At 35.6% G+C, this 17,282-nt stretch overlaps 1 protein-coding gene across 2 annotated transcripts in view; it reads right to left on the reverse strand.

Moving 5' to 3' along the window:
• Positions 1-17,282, reverse strand: part of CCNI (cyclin I) — a 30,161-nt gene that overhangs the window by 12,129 nt on the left and 750 nt on the right. Inside the window, exon 2 of one of the 2 annotated variants that reach the window (XM_057728634.1) lies at positions 9,778-9,934. The exons of the other annotated variant lie outside the window; for it this stretch is intronic. Coding sequence (XP_057584617.1) covers positions 9,778-9,891 — 114 coding nt within the window. The 5' untranslated portion in view covers positions 9,892-9,934. The remainder of the gene's footprint in view (positions 1-9,777; positions 9,935-17,282) is intronic. 2 annotated transcript variants of the gene reach the window in all.

Here is a 17,282-nt window from a genome sequence, read left to right on the forward strand (position 1 = left end):
AATTATCATCAAGGATATGTTTGTAATTCTTGCTTATAAAAGGTTAGCAAATGCTATGGAATACGTGTTTATATGTTAAAAAATGTTTATTCAAAATCTATCTAACTTGAGATAAATGAAGATAAAACCTTATGTACTAGTTTTAGCATTTAATATCAATATCCAATATTCTCTTATTTATTAAATAAAAATTTCACGTCATCTCACCATATATCTATACTTTAATTAAATCGAGGTTTTAAAGTTTAGGTAACGCTATCATCAACTGATAGTAATTCTGGAATTAAGTTTTCTTAATTCTTTAGAGTAAGAAAATATACTGAATTTCTTTCTAAGGCAGCAAATGGCCATTAACTATCTTAGGAAATACAAACAGACTATGATAACAGAATGATAGTCCATTAAAAACAAAACTAAAGTCAACAGGAATAAATGAAAGATACCAGGAACAAGAGACAAATTACACATTTAAAGATGATGAAAGAATACTGAAAGGGAAATTAACCCAGGCCAACTGATCATTAGAGAGATTACTATACAAACACAAAACATTATTGGTGTTTTAATCTTCCAGGATATTATTTTTAACTGCTGGGTATAGGCTTACTTTTTTAAAGGTACCCCTTTAAAGCAATATTTAATGATTTACTCTTCAGTTTTGTAGGCACCATAAAAAACAAACCTAGTAATACCTAATCTGCTACTAATAAATAAAACAGATCTACGTAAGTACCACTTCTGCCAGGTAAACACAATAAAGCACAGAAATAACTCTGTGATTAGTGCAAAAGACTATTTTCAATAAGTGAGGGTTCCAGACAAATAAAGGTTTAATCTAAGCACTGCAGGATTTATCATCATAACCATTTTGGATGGAAACCTCTTTAAAAATATATTACTTATCTCATTCCTCAGAAAGTACAGAGACCACAGCTTAAACCTTTTCCCTGATCATTCAGGGTCAACTTTATGAAATTAAGTGCTATATCACAGAAAGGTGCATTAAGAGCTCTTAAAAGCATGAAGGGCTGTACATCCTGACAGTATATCTCCTCAAACAGATATTTCAGTTGGAATTTCTTCTCTCCTTCCTCTTGGCTTTCTTTATTACTGGGAGGAATAAACGACTTGATGCTCATTATAATCTCTGCTACTGCACTGGTTAGTTTCCCGTATTTTATTCCAACTCCTCTTTCTGTCAATTTTCAGCTTTGGCACAACAAAGTAAAGTGTTTCTCTGTTGGGGAAACCAACTAGTCACACACATAATTTTTATATTTAGGTCTAAACTCAGTTATAACTGGTATTTTAGAAGTTTTACTGCCAAACATTCACCTTCTGGTCAATTCCTTTTGTCAAATAAAGATTGACTACAATACTGCACAAGAAATACTGACAATGAAATAAAGATGGTTTACAACCTCTTATATTTACACCTCACCACCAAGTTGGTGTTAAGACTATGAACAATAACCTGAAAACATCTGACAACCAAGACATTTGAGTTCATATTAATGAACATTAAGTGTCGATCACATGTAGGTCATGGGAATACAATGAAGAATGAACTCCCTGTTTAAAGTTTAAAACTTAAAGTCTCATGATGAGGCAAACAATCAGAAAATGTCAATAAAATATGGTAAGCATTAGAACAGAGGTCTGCACAGGGTGCCAGGGGAGCACACTGGAAAGGCACCTGGCCCAGTGTGGGAGCAGAGTAAAAAGCTCTTCCAGGAGACAGTAACTAACTTGTATCTTAAGAGTAAGCAGGATGGGGGTGATCATTTGCAAGGAAGAAAAAGAATCAAGTTGGTTTTTTTTTCTTACTTTTTTTTTTGATACCTTGATCTATTGTGTTCTGACAGTGAGGAGTTAAAGCTCCTATTATTGGTGTGTGTCTATTTTTCTCTGCACCTCCTAGTTAGCTTCTGCTCTGTGAAAGTGGCTGTTTTTTTGTTTTTTTTTTTTAATTTACTCATTTATTTTTCTTTTTTCCTTATTGGCTGCATTGGGTCTTCATCACTGTGCATAGGCTCAACAGTTGTGGCTTGCGTGCTCTAGAGAACAGGCTCAGCAGTTGTGGCGCTTGGGCTTAGCTGCTCTGAGGCTTGGGGGATCTTCCCGGACCAGGGACTGAAGCTCTGTCCCCTACATTGGCAGGCAGATTCTTAACCACTGTGCCACCAGGGAAGCCCAGAACCTAGTATTTGAAACCTGTGAACTTTACTCTGAAGCTTACGACGAATGTCAATCTGGAGGCAATAACCTATTGCTAAAATTCTCAGATTCGCAAATAAAAATCAAGGTGGATGGAAAAGACGGCTAGAAACAGATACTCTGACAACCAGTGATAAAATTCAATGAATCAAAAAGAAACATAAGGTAGTTCATGGGACTGAAGTTGAGAGCTTGACCCGTTTGGGGTATACAGAGTAGCAGGGAAATATATGTCCTAAGGAGACCATTATCCAACTTAACAGAGGAAACTGGAGTTAGGCTATTAAAGCCAGGAGCTGGATTCTCACTCTCACAAAAAGGAGTCTGAAAAAGGTGACAAAATACCATCTGGATCTATAGCTTCTTTAGAGGTAGGAGGAAGTAGATACAGCCCTACAGCTAGTCCCTGGGTCAAACAGCTCTTAGCATGGTCATTGGTTTTACAATATTCCATTTTCCATAGAGCCTTGAGGTCCTATTTTAACAGCTGGACTAAGGGCCCCTAAAGGTCCCTGGGAACCAAGTGAAGCAGTCACAAAACTTTTAGACGGAGAGCTAAGCATTCAAGAGAAATTATATTTCTACCAAAGTGACCTTTTATCTAAAAATGCCAAAGAAAACTAATGTTAAGTAAGCCATCCAAACAATTCAATGACAAAGAAATAAATTCACACAAGGAGAGGCAGATGGTGATACAATCTGATGAAACTGCGGAGGCTTTTATGCAGGTGAAACAACAATAATCTAGAGTAGCAATGAGGAACAAAAACGCATTAATTCCACCTTCAGGTCAGAGATATAGGAGGAAGAAAAAATTCCTACGTAACAGATTATATTACATAATGTGACTATCTGGTGTTTGACGTTAAACAAATAACACAAACATATAACTGCAAGAAGTCCCACAGAAGATGGGCATAATGTATAGGAATAACACAAGGGAACATCATATTTATAACTAAATGATATAACATGTAAAACACACAATGTAAAAGGCACTTAAATATTATTTTTGTCCTTCCCCCCTCTAAAAAGACTTGGTGCTTTGTGATGCCAGAAAAAACAAATTTACAAAATATTACATATAAATAATTCTTTCAAAGCAATTATAATGCAACTCGTTAGGAAAGAGATCATGATAATCTTTGGACTTTAACATACCTTACATTAAAAAATTTGAGAGTAGAGCCAAGAAAGCATTCTTGCATGACTAGTATTATCAACACTAGCTAAAACTAATAATCAAAAAAACCCCACAGAAGATTACAGTTTGAGAAGACTCACTCATAAGTGAAGTGATAACTGATCCCAAGATCACTTTTTCAAATCAATTCAAACCTGTACCGAACAGTAATATTATCAGAATAGCTTTAAAAAATTCAGTTCTGGGCATAAGCAATCCCATTCAAGAAGGAGGAAGGGTAGAAGGAAGGTCTGCCTACCCCACTACCCTAGACAGTACTTCCCGATCAAGGGATCTGTTTTCTCTTATATGGATTGCTCAAAAAGGGTTAAGAGAGTTCAGTAAATTGGTTGAACAAATAATCCCAAAGAAAATTTATAATGGTTTGATTCAACATGGTAAAACACAGGGCTTTATATTCCACATGCTGCTATTCTGATCATTAACGCAAGTCCCACCCAGCTTTAAACTCGAAAAGGTTCACCATTACCTTAAAGATTAAATATAATCTGCCAGGCATGGCATACAAATCCCTCTCTGACCTATCTCTCCAGCCTCACCCATCTTCCATCACTCTCTGCCTTAAGATTCATGAAAGCAGTACTGGATTTACGGTTCCTTCCTTGCAATGCTATTTTACATCACTGTGCCTTTGCTTGTACTGCTCTCTCTGGTTGGAACACACTCCCTTCTCTTTTTACCTGCCTTATTATTTATCTTTTAAGAGATATTTCAATGGTCACTCCCCACCAGATACTTTTCCTGATAACTCAAGTCAGACTAAGTACCCTCCTGTGCTCCCACATCTCATCACAACTATTAAGTTCAACACTTTTTAAAAATTACCTTACTGCTTTTGGCTATGACTGAGTAGGTAGCAGCAAACTTGCACTCTAGCTGAGAACAACTAGAAAAGCTATTAACAAATGCAACAGAAAGTCATCAGAACTACTAAGACAACTGGGCCTTGAGGAGCCGAGATGCTGGAAAGGAGCTAACAATGAGAGATGAGTCAACACTCTGCATAGCTTCCCCTTTCAGGCATTTGCCCATCCTGTGAATATGGCAAGAGGTGTGAAGTATGAGCAAAGAAACCAACTGAGCTTTTGCGAGTCTTATAAGGCAGGAAACAAAATTTTGAAACTTGAGGAGCCAAGAATCTAGTGGGAAGAGAGAGGGTCAGAGATCTGAATGTGACACTCGGCTGACTTTCCTCTTCAATTCATTTTCTGAATGAAATTCTGAAGCTGGGAAGGAGAAGGATCTAAGAGGCTAAGCAGAAAGCCTCTGAAAAACAAGAATGAGTTCAGGAAGAGTTTAGCCCCCTTCAGGAATAAGGGGCACTAGTAAACACTCCAAGCTCTCAGAGGGAGTCTCTGGCTACAATCCAGGAGTTGGGGGCAACCAGAGGTGATAAAGCCATATCAAATAGCAACCCAGCCTCCAATCAGCACAGTCCCTCAGTGGATTAAAGTAATTAATCACCTCTTCAGTTTGCCCACCAGAGGGAAGACTGAACTCTCCTGCAGAAAGATAACATCTAGAGCCTCTACAATTTTTCATGATGTTCAGCAACCAATCAAAAATAACCAGGCATGACAAGACAAAGAACCAAGTCATCAAAAACCAAGAGGAAAAAAAAGGGGCAACAAGAAGATCTCAGTCTTTTGGGTTATCAGAAAAGGACTTAATATACAAGCAAATAGAGGACAGAAGATAGATGAAAATTTTCACTAGAGAAATGAAATCTATAAAGAAATCCAAAAGGGAAATTCTAGAACTGAAAAATATAACAACTCAAATTAAGAACACAATGTGGGACCTAACAACAAACTAGGCAAGGGTGGACAGCTATGCTCGGAGGAAAATTTATAACTCTATTAAAAAAGAAGAAAACTGGAAAATCAGTTATTTAAGCATCTATCTCAAGATAAAGAACAGCAAATTACACAAAGAAAGTAGACAGAAATAATGAAAAAAGAGCAAAACTTAAAAAAAAAAAAGACAAATGTGTAATAGGGAAAATCAAAAGAACTGAAAGGCTGACAGATCTCTAGAAAGAGTGATCAAGGAAGAATAAGCACAAATCAACTAAGAAATGAAAAGGGGAACATCACTATGGACCCTGTAGATGTTAGAGGATATTATGAGTAACTTTACATAAATAATTTGAAAATTTAGATGAATAAATTCCTTGAAAAACACAATTCATCAAAACTGAAATAAGATTTAAATGAAGACCTGATTAGCCTCATATTTACCAAAGAAATTGGATTATTAGATACTTTCTCACAAATAAATCTCCAGGCCCCGGTGGCTCTGCAGTGAAACCTTCCAACATTTAAGAAAGAAATAATATCAATCTAAATAAACTGAGAGCAGTGGGAAAAAAACACTTCCCAACTCATTTTACAAAGCCAGCATAACTTTATCATGAAAACCTGACAAAGGCATTATAAACCAGTCTCACCCATGACCACAGATGCAGAACTCCTAACCAAAACAGTAACAAAATCCAATGATGTATAAAAATTCAACACCTATTCATAAAAAAATAACTCTCAGTAAACTAAGGCAGAGAAAGGATTAAGAAATATATAGCAAATATTATAGTTAATGATGAAATACTGAAAGCTTTCTCCTCAAATTGAGACTTCAGCAGTGTTCTGGAAACCCTAAATTCTGTAAAACAAGAAAAATAGAAAGTATAAGGACTGGAAAGAACGAAATAAAACCATGATTATTCACATTTGACATGACAGTATAATATACAGAAAATCCTAAAGACTCTGCAAACTAATAGTAAGTTAACTTAGTATGGTCTATATAAAAATCTATTTTATTTCTATATACCAGCATACAGAAGCAAGCATATAAAAAAATAAAAAATTTAAAACAATACCATTTATAATAGCCTCAACAAGACTCAAATACCCAGGCATAAACCTAAATTACCAAACATTATTAAAAGAAATTGAAGATCATCTTTAAAGAAAAATGGAGAAATACTCTATGTTCATGGAATAGAAAACTCATAAACATGTTAATTCTTCCCCAAATCAATCAAAAGATTCAATAAAACCAAAACACCACAATTTCTTTTTATTTTTCAAAAATTGACAAGATATATTTAAAAACATACATGGAAGAGCAAAGGGCTTAAAATAGCCAAGACAATCTCAAAAAAACCCCCACAAAGTTTATGTCACCAAAGACATATTATGATGCTACAATAACTGAGGCAGTGTGGTATTAAAGAGAGGCAAACAGACCAATAATGAAAAAAGAGGCAAGAAACTGACCCACGAATTTATCTACTCATATACAGCAGTCACTTCATTAAAAACAAAAGTACATGGGGATGGGGGTACTTCCCTGGTGGTCCAGGGGCTAAGACTCCGCGCTCCCAATGCAGGGGGCCTGCGTTCGATCTCTGGTCAGGGAACTAGATCCCCATGTCGCAAATAAGAGTTCGCACGCCACAAAGAAGATCCCATGACGCAAGGAAAATCCCATACAGCAACTAAGACCCTACGCAGCCAAATTTTTTTTTTTTTTTAAAAAAGGTACATTGCGGGGCAGTGGTGAAAAACATCTTTCTAATAAAATAAATGATACTGATTTTCTATGAGGAGAAAAATTATTCTTGACTCCTACTTCACACCATACCAAAAAGGAAAAAAAAAAATCCTATCTTCATCACCTTGGATCAGGCAAACGTTTTGGGCTCAATTCAGGAAAAACTTTCCAATAACTGATAGAACTTTTCTATGGTGGAATGGAAAAAGTATCCAAAGAGGATCACTTACCAGAGATGTCAGGAGAACTTTTTTTTGACTACATCATTATTTCCCAAACATAACACATAATCAATAAAACTATGAAGTTTTTTAAAATACAAGTTCCACAGTAGCCACCACAAGCCCAGTAGGTCTGAGAGGGGCCTGGAATCTTTAAGGAGCCTCCTGGATGATTCTCACACACCTAGTACCCCAGTGGTTCAAGATCCTGTATTTGAAAACCACATAATTAGATGACCTTTAAGGTTCCTTAGAGTCTAAAAATTCTAATGGAAATAATCTTTATATAAACAGCCTGAGGCAGGGTTTATCTTTGTGTATCCAAAGCACTCTGTATATCAGAATAAATTGAGAATATCTGAAAGTACAGGTCACTTTAAACAGTCTTCAATTTTTTCCCCCAAATTCATAACAAAATTGCTGTGTACTTGAAAGTACTATTATATAAAACTCCTCTAACCTGGATGAATTATAAAGAAATGATAATTACCATTCATTTAACAAGTGTTTACTGTGAGCCTATTATATACCAGTATACCAAAATGACACAATTCTATCCCAATGGAACTCGGGCAAATCATCAAGAAATATTAATATTGTGTGCTATCTTAAAGGAAATACAGAGTGCTGTGGGAGCAAATCGAAGGGGAGTGATAGGTGTATAATATTCTTGTGTGACCACTCTGTCCTAAACTGCAAGATAGGAGATGTAAATGACAAGAAAACTGTGACAGAATGACCTTGAAGTAGAGTTTAGGTGAAGGAAGAGGTAGGAAGAAGAAAACTAGAGGGAAAAAAAACTCAAAAATATTTTATTTTTGTTTTAACCAGCACCAAGGGGGAAAAAAAAAGAAAAAGAAAAGTTGGAAAAGATATAAAAATGGTTTTGAGACAAGATTGTTTCTCTTATGCAAGGAGGAGTCAAGAAGGGAAATCATGGTTAAAAGCAATAGTGGAAAGGGCAGGAGAAAAGCCAGTCCCCAAGAGTCACAGAAGAAAATAAAAGAATTAGAATAGAGAAGTGTCCCTGGGGTTATTCTGTTAAGTGGCTCAAGCCCCTATAGCTCTTTACTCCCATCTCTATCTTATCTCCTATCCCCACCAGACCAAGCCCACACACATTTTACAAGAATTAAGTGTGGCTTCTACTTGGCATTACTAAAGGCAAAACCTTAAATAGATCCCTATTAGAAGTCCTAATGCTATTCTGTTCTCTGGTATTACATCTTAGTAATATTTGTTAAAATACCTATAAAAACAGGCCAGATTAAGTGTTAATATAGCAATATACTATAATCTTTGTAGAAAATCACCTTCAAAGACCATGTTATAAAAGTATATCATTGTTGGCTGCACGCTGACTCAAGGAGATAGCGGGAGAAAAAAGAAAAAAATGGTTCTAAAAGTAGCTGTAATAAAGCTTTGAGGCTTATTAGAATGTCAGAACCTAAGGACAGGAATTTCTGTTTTTCTCACTGTTGTATCCCAATGCTAGAATAGTGCTCAGAATATAGCAGATACTTAATAAACATTTACTGAAAGATTAAATCCCTAGTCATCTAAAAATCCCACAAACACACAAAAATAAAAAATAAAAAAGCATAATGGGAAGAGAATTGCCTCAGATTCAAAATTATAACTCTACTACTTATTAGCTGAAGTCTTGAGCAAACTGAGACTACTGCCTTTTTCAAAGGATTGAATGAGATATTAGATGTGATAATACATGCAAATGCTCCTAGTATAAAAGGCATTCATTCAGGCTAACTAATCTTCAATTCACTAAATGACAAATAACAGTAAATGGAAAACATATATATCTTTAGCTTGTGGGGAAGAAGATAAAAGTAGGTTGGAATTAGAAAAAGCATACAGATTGCAATAAGCTATGAACAAAGGTTAACCTAAACCAACACAGGAGGCACTTAGGTACAATGTCATTTGCCTACACATACTAAAAATTCCTTGACCACTGTTCTTTATCCCAAGTACAGTGCTAGTTACTAGGGATAAAAAGATGTGTAAGACGTTATTTAGTAAACTTCTGGAGTAGACAAATTTCATAGTTATTTGTAAAAGTAACTCTATACAAAATTTGTAAAAGAAAAGGCATATAGCCAACAGTAATTGAGAGGTCAGCTGCTGATTATTTCTCTAGAAGCTTTCAACATTGACAATCTTAGTAGTTTACATGAATTCCTTATACATATTCAGGAAAAACAAGTTTTTGCTCACTAAAGACAAGGATTTGACTATGTTCAGGCTCTATGGCAAACTATATATTTAAAAATAAAGAAGGCTTACTACTGAAAAGTATTGTACTATAAGGAAAGAGAAAGGTCATAACTATCCTCCTAAAGGTTTAACTCGGATAAAAACAAAAACAAGCAAACAAAAACAGTTCATTTTTGTTTTGTTTCAGAACGAAACAAGGAGATGTTTCTCAAATAAAGAATAGAGCATATCTTTAATGGTACATTTTTCTCCAATGCAGTGTCAAGATACCACTACATATGATGGTAGTACACTTATTTCTAATAAAAGTCATTTGTCTAGAGTGAAGAAAGAAATCATTACCTGATTTGTAGGCATTTTCGGCACATTCACTTTCCACATCTGGGCTTCCCTGGAGATTGCATTTTCCAACAGGAAAGACAATCTCTGGTTTTCCAAAGGCCCTGGAAACTTCATGATATCCTTTGGATCTGCCTGCCACCCAGCTTGATGTAGCTACCTATAAAGTCAAATATAAAACAATGCTCTATATTTAATTATATATATATATATATATATATATATATAATTAACACTTACACATATATACAGTAAGTGTTCCACTGTATAAACATGTTGGTACTTAATAAGCAATTCATAAAACAAAATAAAAATGTTATGAGGTGATACAGGATTTTATAGCTCTTTAAAAATATCACATATTAAAATGTTACCATAATCATCAGTTATCTAAAACATTCTCATTTTAAATGTGAAATTCAGTTGTAAAGAGAATAAAAACATGACCATATAAATTGACAGAACCTTAGGACTCTGATCAAAACATATCACTGTGTCAAAAAATTTTAAGTCATAGGCTTTTTAGACTAGGTATTCTTAGAAGTAGTTATCCCAAATATTCCTCTTAAAAATCTAACAAGATAAGGGCTAAGCCCTCTCTTCATTAAAAAAAAGTTGCATCAATCACAGTAAATCCCACCCATTTCCACTTAATCAGTATGAAACTATCCCCTTAAGTATGAAACCATCTTGAATTGTGCTCCCAACACAGTGTCCACTAGCAAGACATGTAGCCATTAAAATTAGAACTGAATAAACTTAAAATATAATTCCTCAGTCACAGTAGCCCCATTTCAAGTGCTCAATTGCCACATGTGGCTAGTGGCTACTGCACTGCACAGTGCAGAAAAGGAACGTTTCTATCAATGCAGTAAGTCCTACTGGGCAATGTTGATCTAGAAAGCTCAACAGTAAGGTAAACGGCACTCTAAAATGAGCAGCAAGTCTAAAGAGCAACAGTCTAGATCGATCAGTACAAGGCATCTGAGTGTCCAAGAGATGTTTCTAGGTTAAAAAAAAAAAAAGGAAACTAGAGGTTTGACTGTATATAGAAAATTGAATTGAGATGCTGCTGAAGAATTCAAAAAGACAACTAGATTTGATAAAAGCTAAGTAACTGAAAAGGTTATTAAATTCAGAAAAAGAGATTATGCAAGAATGTAAATAATATACCACAATATTTACACAGCAATAATAATGAAAATACTGAATAAAGATTTCAACACAAACGTGATAAAACTACACTGGTAGGATGAGGGGTGTTGGGAGAAGGTAGAATGAGTCTCATCTTTATATTACAGAAGAAAACCATAAGTAATATCTAAAACTTAAATATCAAGAAATAGCAGTACATAAGTTACTTGAAAATATGATCTTAAATAACAAGAAAAACAGGTAAGAGTTGAGAGTGGTTAACCTCTGGGGAGTGAGAAAAAGGTGAGGAAGCCTAGCAGAAGGGGAATGCTGGTTTTCATCACAGACCTCAGAAAACTATTCCCTTTTTTCACAACGCACCTGTATTACATATGTGCTTCAGATTCCAGGGATTCTTTAAAAAAAAAAAAAATTTAATGTCTACAATTAACTTACGAAAAGTTCCTAATTTTTGATAAAAATTTAAAATTTGAAAAAACAAAAAATACACACCTAATCTTCAATTTTCATGTTCCCCCCAACCCAACCCCAGCCACTTTCCTATTAATCACCTCACATACTTCACTTACTACTCAACCTATTGAAACTACCTCTGGTTTAACTGGATTGTGACTTTTTTCTTTTTGCTTCTTTAAACTTTTGGGTTTTTGCAAATTTTCTATATCAAGCATGAAGCACTTTTCATACTAAGAAGAAAAAAGTTAAATAACAATGTAAAATAATAACTATCCTGAAAAGTCAAACTCAAAGGTAATTTCTTCTAAGAACTATCTCCCCTAATAAATTATAAATTCCTTTGCAGTCATATATACTAATATCATGTTTTTATTACTCACAGTGCCCACAATACAATATAGTGATGAAACAGAGACACAATCAAAGGCTCATTTCAACCCTTGGAGCCAAAACCAAAAAACCATAACCCAAACAAACCAAACCAAGTCTAACCTCTTTCACAGGTGAACCCTTCAAATGTTTGAAGGCTGCTATCATACTCACCAGTTCATCCTTTGCATAGGTGAAAAACTGTTCAAGAGTTCCTCACATCTCATGAGTTTTGCTCTTCTAAATTAGCACCAGTTTAATTATTAATGCAGTCTAAGATCATTAGCTACTTTTTTTAGAGGCTACACCACATTATCAATTCAGATAAAATTAATGCTCAACTAAAACTCAAGACTTTCTAAGGTACACTCTTAGGCAAACATCCCCTCCACCTGCCCCCACCCCATTGGGTTTTTGGTGCCTTTTTTTGGGTGGGGGGTGTTACATCCTTGTTCAGGACCTTAAATGCATTCTTTCTTTAAAAAAAGTCATCTTGTTAAATTCTATTTACTGTTATATTTTGCTGAGACGTTCTGAGACTCCAGTTTTTTTGCATTGGTACTTTTCTCATATTCTCCACGATTAGATAAACAGAGTCACTATAACTTCACCTAAAGCAAACATAAATATCAACCTCAGAAACAGAGTATAAACTAGATGATCACCTGTCAAGAGGTATTTAGAAGAAATACCTATATTGGATGGAAATTGAATGTCATAGGTTCTAAGACTTCTTCTAAACCTAATTGTAGTCTGTGATTAACTCTTGTTAAAACTTATTTCATTCCTTCAGCTACTCTCAACAGGGTGGCTCACCAGGATCTGCCAATGGCTGGCTGACCCTAGTAATTACTCTTCCTTCGAAGATTGTTTTTAGGGGAGGATGGGTGGGGGACCAGAGAGGGACATATAGGATAGAATCATGTAAAGAAGTATAAGATCAGGTTCAAGAGATTCTTGTTCTTCAATCTTCTATAATTAAGGCCTTAATTACAGAAGTCTTCTATAATAAGACTTTCAAATATTTAGATGCTATACAACTTTTTTAAAACAAAAGAATCTGAGTCAAAGAAGAAATCATTAGGGAAATTAGAAAATACTTTGAGATGAATAAAAAAGATCAAACATACTAAAGTTTATGGGAAACAATGAAATACCTGTAAACACCTATATTAAAAAAGATCTCATATGTATACCTGAATCACTTTGCAATACACCTGAAACTAACACAAGGTTGTAAATCAACTATACTTCAATAAATAAGGGGACAAAAAAAAAATCACAGGTCAATACTCTACTTTCCACTTTAAGACACTGGAAAAAATAGACCAAACTATACCTAAAGCAAGTCAGAAGAAAGAAAATAATAAATATCAGAGTGGAAATTAATGAAGTAGAGAACAGAAAAATAGAGAAAAACCAATGAAACCAAAAACTGGTTCTTTGTAAAGATCAACAAAATTGGCAAACCTTTAGCTGCACTGACCAAGACAAAACAGATAAGATTAAGTACTAAAACCAAGAATAAAGCTGGGATGTTACTACCTATGTTACAGAAATAAAAAGAACAAAAGAAATTTTATTAACAATTGTATGCAAATAAATTTGACAATTTAGATGAAAAAGACAAACACCTAGAAACAAACTATCAAAACTGACTTAACCCAGAGAAAACCATAATCCAAAAAGACATATGCACCCCAATGTTCATCAAGGCACTATTTACAATAGCCAGGTCATGGAAGCAACCTAAATGTTCACCAACAGATGAATGGATAAAGAAGATGTGGTACATATATACAATGGAATATTAGCCATAAAAAGGAACACAATTGGGACATGTGTAGAGACACGGATGGAGCTAAAGACTGTCATACAGAGTGAAGTAAGAAAAACAAATATTGGGCTTCCTAGGTGGCGCAGTGGTTAAGAATCCGCCTGCCAATGCAGAGGTCACGGGTTCGATCCCAGCTCCAGGAAGATCCCACATGCCGCGGAGCAGCTAAGCCGTATGCCAAAAAATAAATAAATAAATAAATAAAAAAAAAAAGAAAAAAAAAAGAAAAACAAATATTGTATAGTAACGCATATATGTGGAATATAGAAAAATGGTTCAGATCAACCAGTTTGCAAGGCAGAAATAGACACACAGATGTAGAGAACAAACATATGGATATCAAGTGAGGAAACGGGTGGGGAGGCGGGGGGGGGGGTGAAATGGGAGATTGGGATTGCCATATATACATTAATAATAATAAAGAAATCAAATTGTACACTTTAAATATACACAGTTTATGTATGCCAATTATATCTCAATAAAAGTTCTTAAAAAAAAACCAAAACTGACTTAATAGAAAAAGCTGAATAGCCATATACCAAGTACTAAAGAGACTGAATTAGTGAACAAACTACTGTCAAAGAAAAGCCCATGACCAAATGGCTTCACTGGTGAATTCTACCCAACTTCTACAGAAAAATTAATACAAATTATTCACAAACTCTTCCAGAATAAAAATAGGAGAAGTCCTTCTCAACTCATTTTATGAGGCCAGTTGTTATCCTGCTAGCAAAGTGAAACAAAGAGAACAGCATGAAAACTATAGATTAATATCTCTTTTAAATATAGATGCAGAATTCCTCAACAAAATACTAGCAAACTGTATCTGAAAACATAGAAAAAGGGATTATACACCATAACCAAGTGGGATTTAGCCCAGGTATGCAAAGTTGGTTTAACATTCAGAAATCAATGTTAACACACCATATCAATAGAAGAAAGACAAACATTCTTTGCTCACAAATAAAGAAATGTAACAAAGGGGGGGAAGTTCAAATTTCCTTAAACTTAAAAAAAATGGGGTATTAAATAATACAAGTAAGAGACGAACAAGATGCAGGACACCTGTGGAAACGTTCCAGATTTCCCAAGCTACAGAAACATGAAAGTGCAGTATCTGAAGCTAGACTGGATCCTGTACTGGAGAGAGAGAAATGCTATACAGGTCATTTTTGGGTCAAGTAATATAATGAGAATTTGGACAGATTTGACAAAAGTAAATTATCAATGTTAAATTTACTAAAGTTGATAACTACTGTGCTTCTATAAAAGAATATCCCTATTCTCAGGAAATACACACTGAAAAATTAGGTGTAAAGGGCCTTAATGAATGCTGTAGAGAGGGGGTGGAGGATGGGGGAGGGAACATGATAAAACAAATGGAGTAAAAGGTTGAAAACAGGTGAATCGAAGTGGTTTCTTTTTGAAATTATTTACAAGTAAAGAACACAGAAAACCAAAAACCATAATTTATGAGAAAGTCTTTTACATCTTTTTAAAAATATGATATGAAACAGTGGAGAAAGCACTGGCTTGAATTTTACTTCTTTTACTGACAACCCATAAGCCTGTTTTCTAATGTTATAAAACAGATTGTTAGATGAAAAATGAATCCTGCTAAGGAATAAAACATGAACACTAAAAATGTAACTTTACTGTTTTAAATAACAACTTCATAGTTTTATCTTGTTATTTCATGCCCATTATTGGTCACATTCAGAATTCCGAATGCTCAAAAAGAAGTCTTTAGGAACTAAAAACCCAAAAGACTGTATCTTGGTTGGCATATTCCACACATTTTGAATTTGAACATTTCACATTTCTCCTCCCGTTCTTGCAACTGCTGCTTCTGCTTCTTACTGTTTACCAAACACCTTAACGTCTGAGTGAATAGTTTATAAAACACTTATTGTACAGCATACACTCTGTTACAAATCAGCATACAGGGCCTCCCGCACTTGGGAGGAAAAGTGTTGCACAGTCCTGGGTATACAACAGAAACAACTTCATTAACACGGAATTATTACATTGATTTATTAATGTGACTATACAAAAACCTCATGTTCTATTATTACCTCCTTGACTTTATGCCCTTAACCTAATAATGAACTACACTAATTCCAAAACAGCCGGCCCTTTCCCAATCTCCATGCCTTTCCACATACTGTTCTTTCAACTTGAAATGTCCTTCTCTAGCTTGCATTCTCCTTCCTACAGAGTTGTCATCTGCATCATACATACTTGAACATAATTCTACTTCTGCATTTAATTGCTCTGTGATAACTGATTATTTGTAGGCTGGTCTCCTACTAACCATGAGTTCCTTGATGGCAAACACTCTCCAGAATTTAGCACTGTGCCAAATAAATAATAACAAGAGCTTACCCTTGTTTAGTGCTTAACAACTAAAAACAATGAGTGCTTACCACTTGGCCAGGTACTGTTCAAAGTACTATGCCATAGTAACTTCTCAAACACAAAGGACAGTATTATTAAATTTGTATTCTTATTAAGCCCCCTTTAAAGATGAAGCATGCACAAAAAAGTGAATACGTTTCATTTTTAAGGTAGTACACAATCAAAATAAAACATGTACACACACTTTAAGCTTCCAATCTTGACCAAGAAACATTTTAGAGTTCCATTCTAAACTCCTGATACTAGGATGTCACACTGCCACGTAAACTCACTTATCTCAGTTTAACTGTAAACTATCCTACTGCACCTTCCCAACACATGCTGATTCTCTCTACTAGTCTGATCTTCACCAGTATTAAGAAACTTCTTCTAGTCCAGAAGCTCAGAATCTCTGATGTGTCTGGTCCCAGACTAGCAAATCTGAATCGTGTCCAATCTTTCTTAATTTGTCCGTTCCCTTCCATGTCGTCTGCCACAAATGACCTGGAAAACTAGAAGCAGATGACGCTACTGAAATCTTTTCCGGGACACAGACTGTACAGCACAGACTGCCTGGGCTGGAATTCTGGCCACCACGTTCTAGCTGTCTTCTAATGGGAAAATTAATCTTATGGAGCCTCAGTTTCCCTCATCTATAAAATGCTCCTGAACTACGTGCCCCTTTGAAGATTCTAAGTTGCAAACCACTTAGAACGATGCCTTATTCGCTAATAAGCCTCAACAAGTGTTATTATTAACATCACAGCGTCACAACTGCTGCTGCTCAAACGTTGAGTGGCTGCCACTGACAATAAAAGTTGAATACTTTAGCTTAACATCCAGAGATCTCCAGTATGATTCCATCCTACCTCCGGAGAAGTACCTTCGACTATTCTGCTATCTAATTCTCAACTCCTGCCAAAACGATCTGCAATGGAACCTCTAGCTCGGCAGAGGGCCTTCTGCTCTCCTTTCGAATATTCGGTATTATCTGCCCTTCATTCACGGTGCAATTCAAAGCTCACCTCCTCTCCAGATCTCCCCACTCACCCAAACCCCGGGTAACGTTCTCCTCCCCCGAGTTCCCGCAGCGCTGCACCCCATTCCTCTGTCCTCTCTCCCCCCGCGCCCGCTTTGCAACGTGAATGATCCTCCCGCGGGGCCGTCGAGGTCTAGGGGTGGGGGGGTGTGTCCCCTCCTTTGTGTATCCCACAGGCTCGCGGAGCCTAGAACGCGCACTAGGAGGCAATTTGCTATTGCTACAAAAAAGTTAGTCGCTAACAGAAAAACTAGC

Source organism: Hippopotamus amphibius, chromosome 3 (genome assembly GCF_030028045.1).
Source record: "Hippopotamus amphibius kiboko isolate mHipAmp2 chromosome 3, mHipAmp2.hap2, whole genome shotgun sequence".
Lineage (NCBI taxonomy): Eukaryota > Metazoa > Chordata > Mammalia > Artiodactyla > Hippopotamidae > Hippopotamus > Hippopotamus amphibius.